The sequence below is a fragment of the Kryptolebias marmoratus genome, linkage group LG11 (genome assembly GCF_001649575.2).
Source record: "Kryptolebias marmoratus isolate JLee-2015 linkage group LG11, ASM164957v2, whole genome shotgun sequence".
NCBI lineage: Eukaryota > Metazoa > Chordata > Actinopteri > Cyprinodontiformes > Rivulidae > Kryptolebias > Kryptolebias marmoratus.
This window is the reverse complement of record NC_051440.1, coordinates 5,674,295-5,694,387: the sequence shown is the minus strand read 5'-3', so window position 1 is coordinate 5,694,387 and position 20,093 is coordinate 5,674,295. Positions and strand designations below refer to the sequence as shown.

At 38.8% G+C, this 20,093-nt stretch overlaps 1 protein-coding gene across 13 annotated transcripts in view; it reads right to left on the bottom strand.

Moving 5' to 3' along the window:
- Nucleotides 1–7,074: 7,074 nt before the first annotated feature.
- ppip5k1b (diphosphoinositol pentakisphosphate kinase 1b) overlaps nucleotides 7,075–20,093 on the bottom strand; it is a 55,215-nt gene continuing 42,196 nt past the window's right edge. For 7 of the 13 annotated variants that reach the window (XM_025009734.2, XM_025009738.2, XM_025009739.2 and 4 more), the window contains 4 exons: nucleotides 16,293–16,448; nucleotides 12,680–12,814; nucleotides 11,086–11,199; nucleotides 7,075–9,153 (listed from right to left, as the gene is read on the bottom strand). In XM_025009734.2, coding sequence (XP_024865502.1) covers nucleotides 9,062–9,153; nucleotides 11,086–11,199; nucleotides 12,680–12,814; nucleotides 16,293–16,448 — 497 coding nt within the window. In that variant the 3' untranslated portion in view covers nucleotides 7,075–9,061. The remainder of the gene's footprint in view (nucleotides 9,154–11,085; nucleotides 11,200–12,679; nucleotides 12,815–16,292; nucleotides 16,449–20,093) is intronic. The other 6 variants (XM_037978186.1, XM_037978189.1, XM_037978191.1 and 3 more) reach the window with 3 other exon arrangements.

Genomic DNA, 20,093 nt, shown 5'->3' with positions numbered 1-20,093 from the left:
GCAGCAGGCAAATTTATCCATATTTAACTTTAACTAACCAGCCAGGAGTGGGTTTTTACTTTAGAAAGTATCTCATTGAGCTGCAACCACTGAGGACAAATATAAAAAGAGTTTCCCAAAAGTCCAAACATTCGTTTTTTGGTTCTCACTCACTCACGCTCTCATACTGCTGAAATTTTTAACATTTCTAAACATTTGAAATAAAAAAAATATTTCAAAATAGTCAGAATCATATGGAATCTGTTCATTCCCCTTTTCAATGTGGTTTCTGTAATTGTAAAACGCTAGAGCTGTGTTTTTTGTCAACATGTATGCAAACAAAGGTGTTCTGAGTTAGCAGTCTCACCATTAACTTGTCTTCTGTGCTCAGATCTTTGATGTATTTAAGTGCTACTTCTTAGACATTAACACCAGGGGTGTTTACACACATTAATAAATGTAGTTTGTGTGTAGGCAAAGATATGATGCCAAAGAAATATTTAATACTAACCAGTAAATTGGTGATCTGCAAACTTACGTAGACCAAACACTTTCAAATTATCTAAGGTTTCATGTGGGGCTAATGTGAATACATTTGTGCAGAAGCTGAATTGTCTCAATCCCTAACTCTTTTTCCATCTTTTTTGATCAGATTGTTTTTACAAATCTTATCTTGATTCTGACCTGTCCTACATATGGAGGTCATAATGTTGGCATTTAAAAAAAAAACAGGATTTGTTCCAAACAAAAAACAAAACACCACAGTAATTTTGCTCATGGGATACATTATGTTGACTTTCCCTGACTGTTGCTGGTCTTTGAGTGCTCACAAAATTGGCAGACCAGTTTAGCCCTTAATTTTAGATTTTTCGTAAAAAAAAAAAGAAAAAAGGGTTGTAAACAATTTTCCATATTTTTTTTGTTTTTATTTTGACCTTGAAAATACTAAAATTAAAGTCAAATTGTACACACTAAGACTGCACAGGGACCCAGAATAAGAAACTGTGAAAATGCTAATCTACTTACATATCCTCCTGACGATTAGTAATTCAAATTTGTCCTCTGTGGAGGACATTTGTAAACCTGAATGTCGCCCACCCACTGCATGTAACTGAATTAACTTTTTAATGATTGCAAATGTGAAAGGGTGGGGCTGATTACCTTACAAACATTAGGAAAAGTAAATATATATATAATTATTTTTCCTGGTAGTCAGAAGGATAATACTTAAACTGGACACTAAGTTCAGTTAATTTAAAAGTTTGCAGATCTTAAACGTATTTGAATTCAGTTATTAACCCCTTTTGTTCTACACTTAGTAAATCACAAGGACAAATGAACTGAAAGGAATTCTGTAAGACAGACGGGACACATAAAGACACTGAATACAGGAACAAGGTTTTAAAAAGATTCATTACAGTGAGTTAATGTACTGTAGCTGAAAGTTCGGCTCTTTATTGGACTCGGCCATAGAAACTCTGAGAAAGACAACAGAACAGCGTGAGGGAAACGTTTCTTTGAGCGATTAAATGAAACAAAACTGAGTGGTTCTGCCCGTGAGTGGTTCTTGTTGCAGATTCTCCTCCAAGATAATGGAGGAGGGGAGTCTCAGGGTTTCCTGGAAAGTGGGTCAGCTCTCAGGGAATACTGGAGAAGTGAGGTTAAGGCAGGAGGATCTCCTCCAGTGAAGACCCACTTGCTCTCAGAGGAGATCACTTTGTTCGAGGACCGACTGAGAGAGAAAAGGGACCGGGGAATCCTCAGTCAGTGTGAAGAGAAAAACAAAAGCGAGTAGAGAGCAGATGGGCTTACCTTGGCAGGACCTGTTGGAGGGACAGGAAGGAAGGTCGGGTTAGTTTCCTTTTGTTTTGTTTTGAGGTGAACGCGGAGAACAACAAGCTCGGATCTCTCCAGAGATAGCCTGAAGTCAGGAGGACATTGGGCCCTAGATCAGCCAGGAAAGATGACTGGTGGAACCCCTAGTTAGCTAATATTAATTCTTCTCCTGTAAGGCTGAGTTAACTGGAGACAAGGTAGATGGTATAATGATAAACCAGGAAATCCAGGTAATATCTGTAATCAAAAAAACACAATCCAGTGTTCATCAGGCACAAAAGAGCAGAATCAAACTTACAGAGACAATGAGGGTCAGGCAGAGGCAGAAACCAGGAACAGACAAACAGGTCAAATAACTAGAAACACAGGAGCTGGAACGCTGGAAACAGAGTGACTTCAGACGAGCAGGGAGCAGCAGAGAATAAATGCAGAGTGCCACAGGTAAGGAAAAGGAAGTAATAACTGGAGCCAGAACTGCAGTGAGCAGGGGGGATTGGACCAACTCTGATCAGGCAGAATTCAAACCTTTACATTAACATTTCAAACTAGATAACTACTCATAAAATTATTAATATACCACTGTATGCCAAACCATCTGTGGTCATTGGAACTATGAGGGCCTTAAGGTACAGTTTACTGAGGATTTCACAAGTGAGGAAAAGGATTTTAATTGAGTTTTTCACACTTCTAAAAAAGACTAAAAGCAAATTTCATAAATTCCAAGCCTGCATAGAGACCCTGCTCAGAGAAGATGGAGCATTTCAACATGGGTTCCAAAACCAAGCTGATGAGTCTAAGCCTAAACCTCGAGCTCTGTTCCTTTCAGCCGGTGATAAATGGTTCCAAATATATTTTATCCCCTTGTGAGCGAATCGGACCTTCTCGTTTCTTTTTGCTTTTCTGTGCGTGCCCACATGAAGCCAACCCGGAGCTGAAGAGAGTGGCACTGTGTTCAGTCAGGTTGGCAGTCCTTTTAACCTTGGATGATACATTATTATATGCTGTTTGGGTCTCTAGTGGCCAGACTTTACAGATTGCTGCTCCGTTGCTCTTCCTGCCACATTGCCGAGCAAATCCACTCTCCTTCGTTCTCAGCTCACCTCCTTGGTTACCTTGACAACGCAGTTTGGAGGATGGTTAGAGGGGTGGACGGGGAGTGGGGGGGGCTCAGGATGACGTGTGAGTGCAGGGGTGGCACTGAAGGTCTAACTGGACACCCTTGCTGGCAAATGGGAGTAATTGTCTCATCAGCACGACTAGCAGCTTCTCCTCTTTCGTGCTTTGGCTTCCACTTAACTCGAACCACCAAATAGAAGAACTGAAGCATTTAGGACTAATTTCCTCTCAATTGAAAATAACATTTTTTAAGATCTAATGAGAAAACTGAGATAAAACCTGAGAGGGAGGTTTAACCAGAGAGAAGATAGAAATTTGGAGGATTAATACATTTGTCCTTTGTTTAAAAGGTTTTAATCTTATAGCAAGGTAAAATCCTGCAAGCAGACTGCTGAAGTAAGACAGTGGACGTGGCTCTGAAGTAGTAAATTTGTTCAAACCCACGGTCAGACAATCCTGAGACGATGCTAATGTTAATGAAATATTGTGTGTATTTCTTTTGTGAATCTATTTTTCTAGCTTCATCTTAAGCCCTCAGTGTTTGTTGAGTTCTGGTCTGATGATGTTCACTCACTGGGACAGATTTGATGCCTGCCAGAACTCGACTGCAAGAGATCAACAGGAAGAAATCAGAGAACATGAGATTAAAAAAAACATCAACAAGCCACATGTTTGAGAGACGGAATATCAAGCATGAAGGACCAAACTGAGTTCCTGTCCACTTTACTCTGGATATGTTTACAATAGGAGATTTTTTTGTGTTGCGTTTCCACCTTCCTCTTACACACAAACTGAAGTTTTGGTGAGAAATACCAACTATACCTTTGTGCCCAAGAAACTAAAACAACAATAAAGCTGCCCCCAGTTTTTGTGAGTTTGTTTTCCTTTGTCCTGATCCTGTTACCTTTGATTGTGTGCTTAAAGGGTTAACAACTAAGAGAAATTTGCAAATAGTATTTAAAAAAAAAAGAAGCTACAATTGTTTTAGAAATATCTTGAATCATGCAAATGATGTTATTTTCTGTAAATTGATATGGGGATGTTCCCACTACTAAGTGGCATGGGTATTTTAGTGTTTGTTATATGTAGCCAGAGAAAAAATTTAAATTATATTAAAAAACAAACAAACATTTATTTGAAAAAATAAAAAAAGTATTAATTACAAATTAACATGCACGGCCAAAGATGCAGTTTTGCAAGCTGTGAACATAAGAATAGGCCACCATTTTCAAAAACGTGCTGCAGAAACATTTCCGTCACACACTCAGAATTTAGTAAGACTGCAAAGGAAATTTTGCATTTTTTTCTTCAGTGTTTTTCTGCAAATTTGAGTCTACAATTAGCCTCCCAACAGATGCAGCCCAGTGAGATATCATCTTTAGCCCTAAAACTCCAGCAGCTGTAGCGAGGATCTAAATGTGTGTTAAACTGGGGGGTAAAAAACAACAACTGCAACAGCCAAACTGGATTGTTTTGTTTGCAACTGTATTCTTCCTGTGTAAAACTGAAGATGTATTTCAAAAAATGCTGAAAACTAAATTTCTTCGACCACATTTCTCAGCCTCCTTGTGGTTCAGTTTTGTTACAAATGACTGTAAAAGATTTTAAGTATATTTTTGCTTCACAAGGACAAATCAGAAATTTCAAAGCCACTTTTCATGTGCTTATTGTCGTGTTGGTGTTAATCCTGAGGAACCTTTCCTGGAGCCAAATCTGTTTTTAATACCACCTCTTAAAATCACTTCTGCAGCCAAAAAGCCCTGATGGAAGCGTTGCTGGAGGGATTAACGTTTCATAACCCTTTTCACGACTACCTGCCAAGCTGTGGTCATCTTGTTGAGCTGCAAATGAAGGAGGCTGCGGGAGCCAGAAAAAGCTGAGTTTACTCAAACTGTGTGATTGTACGAGAGCTGAATGAACGAACCTTTGTCTCTTTCTGTGTTTATGTCAGACGAGATAAAGTATTAGAAAAAAGGCTTGCCATCCAGACAGGGTGACATCAGCTTTTGGCTGTCGGTGAGTTGGCTGGCTCCATCTCTCCAGTTACCTATCGTCACTTAGAAGAAGCCAATTACATCTGGGGGTGTCACCATGGCAACGCATGGGAGCAACAGGGGAAGGCATGAGTCATCACTACTGTTGAAAAAGACTTTAAAATGGAGAGGAGGAAGGTTGTGGGAGGGGAAGAGTAAACCGGGTGAGGTAAGGACACGGGGGATACTGCTGTTCTTCTGTTTTCTCTTTTCTGATAAAACTAGGATGAGAGAAAACAAAACCTACAGCTGAAATGAGGCCAGAAGAGAAAACCAGAACAGAGGAGGTTTCAAAGAGGGAAAACCAAAGGAGGTAGGAAGATAAGATAAAGGAGATTAAACAAGATAGGAAGACATGAAGGAAGGAAAGGAACAGAAGATGAAACAAAGAAGAGACAGAGAGCTCGATTCAACTAAAAACGTGCAGCGTCTGGTTTTTGTTCCAACCTTTGAACATAATCTGCTCCCACTATCTGCTCCTTCTTGTCGTATTAACAAAGCAAAAGCACTAATGGTATGCTGGTGCAAACTGTTGACATCTACTATAATACTAAACCAAATGTCCCCAACTTTGAAGAATTAAAGCCAGCAGGATCCGGTTTATGGGAGCTGCCATGTTGTCTTTTTGGAACCAGGGTCTGAGCAATGGGGATGCAGGAGGGGAAATAGTCCCGCACTACTTCCTTCTATGCATTCATTGTTTCACATGACTTTTTTTGAGGCATAAAAGAAGTAATTACAGCTAAATGAAAAAAAAAAAAAAAAATATATATATATATTTTTTTTTTTAAAGGGGTAACACCTGTTTGTTTACAAGGAGGGGTAGGACTTGAAACTTGTACTTGGACCATCATATGAGGACATTCTTCTTCTTCTGGCTTCAACTTTCAGGATCTCATGTGGTGTTCAGTGGTGCCGACACACCATCCAGTTTTGTGGGTGGGAATAATTCGTACATTTTATTGTGCCACATTGCAACTATCCTTGTTGTACAATCTAAATTTGAAGAGACAAAGAAATACAATTTCTGTCACAGTGAGCTCAATTTCTCAACGGATGAAATACATTTAGTCCTGTATCAAAGATTAAGGACTTTTCTGGATGGCATTCCTAAATCAATAAGTTGCATTTTGTTCTTTGTTACCTCAATCATTGCATCTTTCACTTGATTAATGTATTAATGTAGTTCTTCCTACCTCCTTTAGTTTTCCCTCTTTGAAACCTCCTCTGTTTCTCTGGAGGATGACAGATGTTATTTTCAGTTCATTTTGTTTTAGGTTTTCTTTGTTAACAAATAGATTTTACACAGTTTTTTCGTCAATTTATTTAGATGCAACCATTTCTGACATTCATCACTGGAAGAGAGGATGAGTTATACTTTTCCTGATACGTTTGTCTTCTCTTCATGAAGGCAACAGTGCAACAGATTGCTCCTCTTCCTCCGTTCCTTCTCCTGAGACAATTAACACCAGCTCTCAGGAGGCACTAAATATTAACAATAACCACGTGTCTCAAACACTGCTGGTCTTTGAGAATCAGCTGCTTTTTAAATTTACTTTAAAATATGGTGGATTTTCCCTCTAAATATGCATCAAACCTTATTTAAAATTTATTCAGACTGCATCAGAACAGAGAGAAAATTTAATTGGCAAGGTTTGAGGCACACATCTCCCTTTGTGAGGACTTTGTGTTTCTCCAAAAGTTGAGCAATCTTTTGGTGAATCAGGGCTCAAGTTTGTTAGGAGAGGCAAAGGTGAAAGAAAATGCAAAAAAATGACTGGAAACAAAAAAGAGAGAAAATAGGGAGAGGAGGTAAAAGAGACAAGCCAAAGGTGGACAAGGACAGAAAGAGGGACACAAGAAACAGGTGAGGAAAATGGTAAAATTAAGAAACTGGGGTGAAGTTATAAGACAGCAGAAGGTAGAAGAAATGGAGAGAAAAAAGACAGGAGGAACATTTACAGAAAAACAGAGCACTAAAACGATAAATGAAAAAATAAAAACAAGAAGTGTGTGCTGGAAGAGCAGTGAAACAGATTTGTTATGGAGCAATAAAGGCCAGTGGCAGGCGTTAACAGGTGGTTTAGTGTTTGAGAACATATAACAACACTTTCACTGTTTAATTGATGCTTTTTTTATTATTAACCCCCTTCCATCCCTCCAACATCAAAGCCCAACCTTAACCTGAAGACTCTGGCAGATTTTACCTGCTAAAACTCAACCCTGCTTTTCCAAAAGCAAACATTACTGGACACACGCACGCAAACATTTCTCTTTGGGTAGCAATACAGAGCGCATTAAATAACAACATAAATAAGACAGCTGTGCTGAAATGAAATCTAAAATGCTTTTCATGATGACAAAAATATTTCAATTTGCTCTACAGCAGACTTGAAGTTCTGGAGGTCAGTTCAATAATTAACTCACTCTGAAACAATCGGGGAAGTCTTATTTCTTTGGTGCTGCAGAGAATACTACCAAAGCTTATTTTTCACACCCATCCCTCACAAATAAGATAATTTGCTGCCTTTTTAATTCAGATTTCCTCTGAGCAGCTTTTGTGTAGCTGGTTGTTTCTGCACCCTGATCTCTTACTCTTTAATAATACAAAGACAAAATGCCAAACAAACATATGCCTGTCTAATGAATCAGTTCGATCTCAAGCAAATTCATCACTAAATGTCTTTTTATTTTAAAAAGTGAACTGACCCCCAGTTCAACAAAATGTTGATAAAAACCAATCTGGATCTATAGGTTACCTGAGTACATTTGATGAAAAGACTTATTTAAATAATTAAAAAAAAAAAAATCACAATTGTTGGCATGACAGCAGGAAGCGGCAACAATTAATCCTCCACAGAAAAACTGATGACGAGAGCCTTCTGCCTTCAGCCTCTTCAAATCAATCTGATGTGGAAACGCCAAAAATGAATCTCATGTCATTTCAAGGCACATTTAGAGACATTTTTTCTCTTAACAGCAGACGCACAAAGAGAGGAGTCAAGCTTGATCAGACTGTTTCAGTCCCACAGAGGAAATATTTGCATTTTGGACAAAAACAAAACAAAATGAAGCCTGTATTTTACACAATTAAAGCTGAGAATCGAACAGAAAACAAAAATAGTTTCAGCGTGGTTCATTTAGACAAACATTGATGGCCCATGTCACTTATGATGAAACAAAATATTTACATGATTTCACAATAATCTACAAATGGGGGCCCAAAGTTTTCAGCAGAATTCTTTTCATACTTCGGACGACAACTAAAAAGAATAATTTGAAATTTTTGTTAAAAACAAACAAAAAAAAGTTTCAAAATCAAGCAGCAAAAGACTCATTTCAGATCAAAACATGAAACCAGGAAAATTACTCACCTTGATCTTAAGAGAATCCTGTCAGCTCTGTAAAGCTCACAAATTAATGTTTGGTTGATCATAATACAAATAAAATCTGCAGATAACAGATTCTGAAGAACCACGTTACAATGCACCACTTTAGTCCAAATGAAAAAGCTGAAATGCTACATAAAGGTGCTTTTTGGTTTTTGTTGACTTTGGATGGAAGTCTTTCAGTTTCCAGCCTCGTCAGCATGCTAACAATCAAGCAGCAGATGTGATACTCAGATATTACATTGGCTAACTACCAAAATGTCTAAAGGACATGTTCAACTCTTTATAAAGGCTTCAACACGATCTGTGTTGTTCCTGCAAACAGTGACAAGTGATATTAAAAAGAGCTTCAGCTCAAAATGAGAACAGATTTTGTGAAAAAGTATTTGAAATGAAAAAGAAGCTAAATACAGCAGGCACCTAATGATTTAACGAGGCAGCATCCAAACTGACTGAAAGGCACGGACGGTGTGAATGCTGGCTTTATGTTCTGATATGATCAACGAGTGCGTCGACGAGCTGAAGGAAGATGAAGGTGATGAGAGATCCACCAGCAGGAGATCCACGGAGGAGTCCGTCATCAGTCTGATCAGTCTGAGGCAGAGTGGTGCCTCCTTGAGAGCGTTTTTGTGAGCAGAGGAGCGAGCAGGCGACTTCACGCCGTGTCCTCAGACGCTCAGAAGGTCTTCAGCTTTGGAGACAGATCTTCTACTCGCTGAAGCTGAAGTTCAGACCGGAGCTGTCCGTGACTGGGGACGAAGGGCCCGCGCTGGAGACAGCGCTGGAAGGTATGCTGCCATCTTAACAGGACAAGCAAACGCAGAAGTTAATAGGTTTACGTTTCAGTAATCTTTAAACGTGAGCATGTGTCTCTAAAATCAGATGCATTTTCTAATACATCACCACTCTTTTTTTTAAAGATAATAATTCATCTATCCGTTTTCTAAACCCACTTAAACCAGAGCAGGGTGCTGGTGTCTATCATTGGGAAAGAGGTGGAGACAGATCATCAGTCCATCACTGAGACAAACAAGGGTTCATGCTCACACACCTACGATCATATTAGAGTAGCCGGTTTAAAACAAACAGATGTTTTTCATCTGTGGGAGGAAACCGGAGTACATGAAAAAAAACAAAAAAAACATGCAAACTCCACACAGAAAGACCCCAACCAGGACTCAAACCCAGGCAACGGTGGTAACCAACTGTGCCACCTGGACACCATTATTCTTGCAAAAATTATTCTTATTTCTTTCCACGCAGAGCCATAACTACATTAGTGTTGTGTTTTTTGGTTGTTTTTATGCTTTATGTGGGCAGACATAAATATTCTTGGTACAAAAAAATAAATAAATAAATAAAATCAGGAAAGCAGCAGCTTCTTCTCATTGTTGGATTGTTGTCGTGGAGACGTTAGATGAAACCAGTGTTGGGGGTTACATAAATTAAGCCACATGCCCACCAGTGTGTGAAAGACTAATACATATAATTAGCATTTATTAGTCAATAAATCAAGCATATTTAGGACAACAGAACAAAACTATAACGATCCAAATAATCCAATATTTGATACAGAAAACAAAATTAATAACTGGACCTCTTGCCCAAGTTGTAAAACTCTTCAAAATTGCTCCACTAAAAGAGTCACTAAAGCTAAAAGGAAGGCACGTTATCACATAAACAGAACAATTTGTATTCATGCAGCCTGGATCTGTGGTCAAAGAAACGGCCACAAAACCAGAAAGGCAAAGATTTAACAAAAAATATAATAATAATAATAATAATAAATCCAGAAGTGAACACAATGTTTGAAAGGAAAAAAAAAGTAGGATTTAAAGAGAATACCGGTAACAAGGAGAAGACTGAAATCTCTACTAAATCTCTAATTTAATCACAAACAAAGCAGGAAAAAGAAATTTTCTATAAAAAAAGCGAGAAAAGTAAAGAGAAGATGTGTCAACACTGAAAGGGTTGAGCTGAATTAATCGTAATGAAAGGTTTTTTTTTTTTCTCCCCAAGACCTTTTTTAACTGCAGTTTTATTACCTTTGTTGCTCCCACAGGAGCGTTTTGCAGTCGTTTTATAGCTTATTTATTAAAAGCCAACTCTGATTATAAACTCCGAGGCTGGTCTTAAGGTAGTGCCTTCCCATTACTTACTTACTGCTCACATCATAGTCAGTTTGTTCAACAGAACCAGAGCCGAATGGGAGGTTTCTATAGCTGGTTGTTCTGTACATTCACTAAAACTAAAACCAACTTAAAACTGATCCAATATATTTTCTCCCATGAATTCAAACTGAAAACTTTGGCTCAGTGATATAAGCACTGTCTCTGCAGGTAAATCAGTGTTTCACACGTTTCCACTAAGTGAAGGAAGAGCAGGATTTTAATGGCAACGCACCGGCTTCCCCATATTCTGCTTCTGCTTTCCTTTGAAACAGTTATTTTCACACCAGGAAGCTGCTCAGCAGAGCTAAATTCCTGTGCAGGTCAGAGTTCAGAGCATCTAATTAGTGTAAACAGTTCAAAGAAAAATGTATGCAAGTCGTTGTACCAGACTAAATATGGATTTCAGTGCAGCTTTCCACACGTCAACGTCCAAATTTGCAAAACTATACATTTCAGAGGCACATTTTCTTTTAGCTGCCTTGATATATGTAAATTGTAGATGTTTGGCAAACGGGACTAAAGTAGGCTGATTTAATATTCAGCATCAGTAGAAAGACTTACGCCACAGAGGCTGGCTTGGTGGTTGGAGAGAGGCATCAGATTCAGAGGAGGACAGAGGCGGCTGCGGGCTGTCCAGAGACATTTGGCTTTGGGAGTTGAACAAACCAGAGAGGGCTGAAACAAAAATAAATACATTAGGATTTGTTTCTCTGAACCAGTTTCTAAAAAAAAAAAAAAAAAAGCTTATTTTATTTCTGGATTGTAGTACAGGGTTTTTTGTGTGAGTAACACATGTGTTTGTTAATGTTGTTGCTTTAAATTTTATAGCTCTGTTAGCAAACAAACTGCTAACAGGTGGTTTTAACCTTGTTTATTAGAGCTTTTGGATATTTATCACTCACCGCCCATTTAATTGCCTGTTTCTGTGTTTGTTTGACTGTCAGCAACATATCTCATGAACCAGAGGACATATTTTAATTAAACTCTCAGAAAGTAACCATTAGATGAGTCAACTCCATTCGAGAGGGCCACCACAGCTGATCAGTCTTAGCAAACACAAAATGACTACAACTTGGTCACTTTTACAGCAGTGGGCTAATATTTGATGTGGTAGTAGCTGAGAGTCATCCCCAACACATACTCCGAGTGCTAACAGATCACATAAGATCTTCATTTAAAACTTTGGCATGTAAAGCAGCGGGAAATGTGCGTTCCTTGAAGGAATGCTACTTTCCTTTAGAGTTTTGAGCTTTGCTGTTTCAAGGTCACTTTAAACCACAAAACTAAGGATAACAAATTATGACAAAATGTAAACTACTCTATATATATTTATTTTGAATTTTAAACTTTGCTATATACTTTCCCGCTTGCAGACTAATAAAGTATTATTTATATTGTGTTCTTAAAAAAGTAGCAATGAATGACAGGAAGTCATTAAAGTGATTTGTAGCCATCTGAATTACAGTTTTGAATCTTAGTTAAGATGACCGAGCAGTTCACTTTGGTTCTGTTATCATGGAAACGTACAAAGGAGAAGACACTAAAGCTGAAAATGTAAAAATGTTTTTTTTTGTGCTTGGTTTGCAGTTCATTGTTGACATAACTATTGCAACATATATATCATTGAATAAATATAATCAGAAAGTTTATCATGTAACAAAAACATTATAGCATCGGATCTAAACATATGTCCTGAGCAGTGTGGTTAAACACCTCAAGTTTGGGAGATCTTTTGTGTACCATATTTTCTGGACTATAAGGCGCACTTAAAAGCCTTCAATTTTCTCGAAAAACGACAGTGCATCTTATAATCCAGTGTGACCTATAGTGCGGAAAATAAGATAGTTGTCTCATTATAAACAAATATATTCATTTTATTTACTTATTGCTCAAAAACTGGGGCTAATTAAAAGGTACCTTCAGTTAGTTTCTTGTATGTTTCAAAGGATGTTTGCCTTTAACCTCGTCTGCAGTTTGTTCATATGATCAGTCAAACTGAGGGTAATAGTCTTCAAAACATTTGGTTGCTTTTTAAGTTTATGTGACCCTGCGTTTCTCTGTATTGTCCTGCAACTTCAGGACTGCTACGCAGCTCAATAATAAGTAAGCACTCTGGCAAATTTGTTGTCGTAGCCGTCTCAGTGTGCAGACCTACTTCTCATAGCTTTGCCTTGGGCCTCACAGCTCTCGCACACTTTTCTGAGAAACTCCTCCACCTGCTTCAGGGAGAGCAAGTTGTGCAGTGTCTCTAGCGGGTAGATAGATGGCACCATGGAGCAGCCTTCGAATCCTGCAATCCAGACGAGAGAGAGAGAAAAAACAGCCTGTTGTACCACTTCATCAGATGGAGGATTAGGTTCGCTACAGCTCTCTGTGCGTGTTGGCTGGTTTATCTGCTCATCATTTCAATCCAACAAAGGCTAGTTTTCTTTGGTGACAAACCACACAAACCTTTAGGCAAATAAACAAAAGACTCAAGAGTCAGTGAAATGTTACTCTCCACAGCAGATTGTGCAGTCCACCCACAGGCTGAAGCTACCATACACATTTAAAAACAGTTTAAATGAATTTCCCTCACTTGTTAGTAAAACCACAAGAACAGAAGTGGAATATTCAAACCAGACAGGGGTCATACTTGGCATAACAAGGTGTTACGGATTAATTCACTCCAATTCAAACCACGGCACATCAACTCTGTTGGTAGTCATGTTGGAAGCCATTTTAAACTTGTAAGCGTGAGGTTTTCTTTGAATCTTCAAGCAGTAAGCAGCTAAATCAGGTGCCTCACAGCTGAAGGACAAACTTCCAAAACAGGATAAAGTACAGCTGGAGCTTAATGATCAGAGTTTCAGATTTTACTCCGCAGATTACTCTGACTGTGTCTTCATCAGAGTCTGGGTGGAGACACAGTCAGAGCTGAAACATCAATCTGTTTGCACATCATGAAGTTTAATAACTGATTAATAAACCCCAATCCTCCTTTCTGATTAGGTAGTTTTCAATTTATCAAGCTAAAAAGATGATTGTATATGATCATTAAAATGTAGAAATACTATCCAGAAACAAATTGTGTGTGTGTGTGTGTGGGGGGGGGGCATAAAAAAATGACAAACAGCATTTAAATGAAAAAGATAGACACTTTTTAAAAATAAATTAGTTGAAATCAATGTCTAATCCAAAGATTATCTATTGTTAGTGAACAATTAAAACCCAATTGACGTTAACATGACCCAAGGTGGGAATACCTCGGAAATGGCTACCATTTTGAGAGAAGCCAAAATGTTGTCTAGTTCAATAGAAGAGCTAGTGTGGTTGAGAAAGAAAAACACCGTAGTGGTCCCAAAAGAAAGCCGTCAGAACATGCAGAACGTCACAGTTTACGGTCCATGGGGTTGAAAAGCTTCAGACCGGTTGAGAGCCCATGCTGACCCATGCCTGCTGCTGAAGGAAGAGGAATGGTCTGATAGTTCACGGTTTTCCTATATATCATGTTGTAGGCCTGGTGTATGTCACTTCTCTGGGGAAGACAACACCTGAACGGTCTAAGGAAAGAGGGAAAGCCAACATGGGCAGTATGATGCTTCAGCAACGTTCTGTTGGGAAATGTTAGCTCTGGTCACTCATATAAGAGATCACTTGGACAAATGCTGCCAAGAGAACATTTCTTGAGCAACCCTGGGCAGCATGGTGGAAGAGTGAGCGTCGAGATTCTTCTACGGTCAGAGCTTCAAACATTGTGGGATAAATTGGAGAAACAACTCTGATCTACAAAGTCTTCCTCGTGCTACTTCAAGGACTTAAAATAAATCTCTTTAAATTTCGTTTCAGGCCTTGGAGAGTCAAGATATCAGTTTCCACTGTTCACGAAGCTTGTAATTGCTAATGTTCCTTAAAGGACACAAGTAAAAAGTCTCCTTTTATAACATCAAGAAAAGAAACTTTCACTCCAATTTATGTTAATGTGAATATTATTGTGAATTTTGTTTGTTGACCTAAGCAGCACTTGCCATGTAGCAAAACCAAAACCAGGTATTACAGTATGTGTTGCATTATTCTTCACAGCCTTTATCCTCTCTATGTTGTCTCATCTTTGTTGCAGCCTCTTCATATGAACATTAAATTCAGCTCACACAACAGATGCAGCAAACGCCCAAATCACTGAGGCTACACTGCACCACTGACTCTCCACACTGACTAACACAAAGCAACAGAAAACACTGCGCAGACTGATTTAAGAAAGATTGATTTTATAAAAACAATCCTTTTGAGAAAAAAGTGATTTTTATAGCTCATCTCACACAGTTGTCTCTGCTATCAGGAAGAATAATTGAGTAATTTTCTTTAGCTGACACGAGTGCTAGGACAGACTCCAGAAATACCCCATAAAAGCAGCAGTTTATGGGTAGACCACAGCTTAATTGGCCAATTAAAATGACAGAAGAGACAATATTGACCCAAATCTTTCAACAGATGCTTAAACATCATCCACCTGGCCAGGAAGCATATTAGTGGACGCAGAGGAAGTTATCGTATAGTGGAAGCGAATCGTAATCTCCCCACTGTGAAGGTCAAATTGATGCCATTAACACCACACAATAGTCATCAAACATGCCTCATTGCTGAACAAATGACCAGTTTTAAAGGGATTTTCTCTGCACCCACAGTTCTCTTTGGAACATGCACAAAATACAGAAAAGCAAACCTACAATTGAGCCACAGAAGAGTTTGATTTGCCAGTGACCAGCGTGCATGTAGCCCAGTTGGTCCTTCGAGCACAAATTCATTTGATTACAATGGACTCGAAGAGTGTTTCCCAGAAGAGATGCTCTGAGGTTTGATAATGTTCAGGGAACTTGTCTTAATTGATCTTCCAACTCTATAAAGATTCCTTATTTTTCCATGTAGGGAGCTTGTTTTCATTTTGTATTTCTGATTCCACTTGTGTTGTGTAAACAAAACACACAAAAAAAATCATGAACAAGTTGACTTACTGAAAATGATGCTCGACTTAGGATGAAAAATGTTCTTTCTGCAGTTGCACAGTTTTTTATTTTTTAGCATTTTTAGTTTGACTGGGGCCCTTTCAAGTCTATTTGGCATTGACTTAATGGTACTTGACTACAGAATAAGAGCTAGCCCTTATTTATTTTGCAAAATTGCCCCAATTTTGGTACACTGAAGTGGATGGAATTGCTGGAACAAATGTGTTTTCTTTGGAAAATTGTCTGAAGATTTTGGTGAAACCATGTAATAAACATGGATATGAACTTGCAGGGTAAAATTTATTCCACTTGTATTGGAGATCTTGTGTTTTCTTGGTCATACTGTCATTTATAAGCTATTAAAGTCAGAGCTTTTTTTCAGCAGTTTACTCAGACTTTATCTACTTAATAAAATCTGCCTCAAACACCTAATTCACATAGTGAACTTCCCTCTAAAAAACACCAATTTAGAGGTAATAAAGACTCCAAACTGCTGATTTATTTTGACTTTAAATATGCAAATGAAAACAATGCTGCACTTTCTGTCAGACATGCTAGCATTTTTAGATTTTAACCATGAAATGGAGCATGGATGCAGGACTATGGACATAATTAACAGGCAAATACAAGAGGATTACAAAAAAAAGATCCACAAGCAGGAAACAAGCCAGAATGGAATAACAGTAGATGCAAAGCTCAGCCAGCAGTAGCAGCATCCCAGTTCCTCCTGTGCCAGTTCAAGGGTGTGAGACTGACAGAGACAGACAGCAAACTACAGATGCTGACCGTAGAGACACTCAGGGAGCTCCTGATCACACATCAGCTGGGTCTTGAGGAGGCAGAGATGGTAGGGACAGTGCTGCAGGTGGTGGGCCAGGGCCCCATCCACAGTCAGAGGGACTAACCCGAGCTGTACCAGCTCAGCGAGTTCATCTGAGGGCTCTGAGGGATGAGAGGCAGAGGACGGAGAAAGGAGGAGAGTGACAGCACAGTGCAGCAGCAGGAGGATTAGGTGCTGCGATGCACAATGGCACAGAGCAGAATACCAGTGCACCTTTAAATTATAGGACACGTTTTATAAAACTGAATGTGTAAATGGATAAATGCTTAAAAAGATGGTCTATTTTAATTACTTCGTTTAAACAATTCAGACCTTGACAAAAGCAAAACTTTGCACCTGTCAATCGCAGCTTTCATTTAATTAGAACAACAGATCAAGTGACGTAAAATAAGGTTAACTAATGGGAGGCGGAGGTGATGTCTTCTCTAAATGGAAACATATAAAATAACATATAAAAATGGCCATTCAGTCATCAATAACATTGCTCAAACTCAACATGTGGGACTACCCCTGTCTTGCAAGATGGTTTTTAAAGAACAGTAAGCAAAGATAAAAGATGCAGTCGCTGGCAAAAATAGTTAAGCATCAAGAAGGAATGGGCCAGTTTAAGCATCGAGATGGAATGGTTCCTGTCTGCAAATCTGCAAAATCAAATCAATTTTATTTATATAGCACATTTAAAAGCAGCTGTCGTTAGCCAAAGTGCTGCAGACAAAACAATGCATGGTAAAAATGATAATACCAAACAAAAAAAAGAGACAATATAAACAAACAAAAATAAAACAATTAAAAATGTGATGAGACATGAAATAAAACCAATGAAATTATGTAAAAATGTCAGCTTTCGTGCCGTTTTAAGTACGTTGTATGTATGCTGCAAGTAGATGGCATAACCAAAACAGATAGAGAACCAAAAGAACCAACACGCCATGACATCTTGATGACTGGCATCAGCTGGACTACAGGTTTAGTGTCCCATGCATAGGCTACCATTAACATCAGAGCAGAGATGGTTGTCTTTGGAGTTGTGCTGTAACGACAATGATCAGACTGAAGATGAGTGGTGACATATTATGCTATGTTCAGTGACGAATTCTGGTTCTCCCTAGCCACAAATGACCACTGTACACAAGTATGGTGGAGTGGATCAATCCTGCCAATGTTGTGGAGAGACATGCCAGCATTACTCTTAGTGTCATGATGTGGGGGGCCATAGGGTATGACTTCATGGGCACCCTGATGGTGCAACACAGTCAGTGACATCTTGTGATCGCATGTCTTACCCCTCCTGAGCACCACCTTCGTAGTCTGTCAATAAGGCAATGCTTGCCCACACATATCTATGGACTGCATGCATCATGTTGCGGTCCACCCATGGTCAGCCAGGTCCCTCAATCTTTCAGCTCAGACATCAACTCCAACCTAGTGTTGATCTGCTGGATCTGGAGGTCCAGTTACAACAGATGTGGGACGACTTGTCACAGGAGAGGATTCAACAACTGGATGACCATTTCCCACTGAATCGCTGCTTGTATTCAGGCCCGAGGAGGTACTGCACCCTAGTGACATGGGGCCAGCAGCCTGCCTGTACAGCTAACTCCATTATCCATTTACCCTGAAACTGTAGTCATCGCATTACAGTCACATTACCTTTCAACAAATTAAGTCTCATTTCATTTCCACCACTCTGGATGCTTAATGTCTTCTGTGAGTGAATATAATGTGAGAGTTTGTTAAACAGCTAATGCTTGACAGATTTAGATCTGACATCTAAAAAACTGGCCTGGGGCATTTATTTTGTAGTGATGCGCAGGTAAATCACCTAATGAATCCAAGATTAACACAGCTTCTCTCTTTAGCTCAGTCCCCCCCTCCCCCTCCCAGTTTATGCAGATTCACTTTCTGACAAAAAGGCCATAAAAAGCCAAGTAACTACTGCTTTCCTTTTTCTTTCAGTCATAAAAGATCATTTATTGAAGTGACTGTAATGAGAGTGATTCAGTGAGCACAATGGGCGTCCTCATTATATTCTCGTTGTCTTTTCATAAAACTGCACAAAAACACATTTAAATGGATTAGTGTACCAGTTTTTTCCCTGACCAAATTACGCACCTATGTCTTCAGGTGAGTCTACAACATATTTCCAAACTCATAAAAGGACAAAAAAACAAAACTTTGATTTGGAGTAACTGAATTGTTCTCTAAAAGGTTGCTGGAAATTATAGAGTCCAGGACTCACATGAAAAATGGTACATTTAAATGTTCTGTTTCATCAGACTGCTGCTTGTGCATAAATTATTGTCATATAGGCATGAGATTCACCTTGCTCCCATGTTTTCAATTATTCATTCATATATTTTAATTTATGCACCAAGGACAACAGCATATCCAAAGAGCCGGGCACAAACAGTACAATTTTGTACCAGGAAGCACAATTGAACCAAAACCTACAAAAAGCAGTTTACTAAAACCGATTGCATCAGTCTTCCACTGCAGTCTATAGTCCTGCCGTGGGATATCGGCAGATGGTTTTCCTACAGACTAGATGACATTTGAATTAAAATCTGCTGGGCTTCAAGGCATGCCTGTCATTTGGTAACGTTATGTCCCTCTGAACTCAGAAACAATGCAGATAAAAAATGGAGATGATGCCATTCCAAGAGGAAAACTCACTGTGTCCCTGCCTACCAACAGTAAAAATCTGCCACCAAATAGGGTTCGAGGCATGTGGAAAGTAACAGTTAATGAATATACCCACATTTATACTTGTAACTAATATTGAATTAAAACTACCACAGCGAGCACGCCTTTGCACTGGAACCAATTAACCAAAATCAGCTACAGCATGGAAAGATCCCAGCCAAAACACAGATGGGCTGGAACGAAGGGATGGGTAGTGATTTTTGAATATTTAAAGTCTAGTTAAAATGAGCATTTTTTAAAATTATTTGTTTTACACTGTGCCCTGCTGGTATTGCGTCAAGTTGTTTCCCCAACAGTGCTTTTCAAGCTGGGGTGCTTTTTTTTTTCAAAACGACACCTACCGTCCACCTCACCTCCCAAACAAAATAGAAACATTTCGGATAGTCCCCAGCTTTTACCTGCCATTGGAGTTTATTTTGAAAGGACTATAAAATGGAAACTATGGTGCTAGGTGAGCTTAATCAGCTTTATTGACAGAATAAGTGCAACCTGCTTTACGTTGATCTATTGAACCAGTGAAAATGACAGAAAATAAAGATCCCCCGAGAGCAGAATTAGCAGCAGCACAAATCTATGTTTCATTCGAGGAGTTTTAAGCTGCTGGACTTGGGGTGAGTAAAGCAAACTTTAACCCAAACATGAGAACATGGTCATTTTTCAGCAAAAACGTAAAAAAGGCAGAGGTCCTAAATTATAAATTGACAAGTGAGATGAGCACTTGTTAAAATGCTTTTTCTGCGTTTTACACACTTTGTTGCTTTGACACTTCTACTATATTAATTAGCCCTGAACGACTAAAGGACAAATTGAGTGTCTGTTGTGAGAAGCATGAATCGCTGCAAATTGGTATGAAGTCTGTAGAGGGAGCTGATAGGTGAGGGGATAGACAGGACCGGACAGAGGGGCAGCTGATATACAGGTGCTGGTCATAAAATTAGAATATCATGAAAAAGTAGATTGATTTCAGTAATTCCATTTAAAAAGTGAAACTTGTATATTATATTCATACATTACATACAAACTCATATATTTCAAATGTTTAT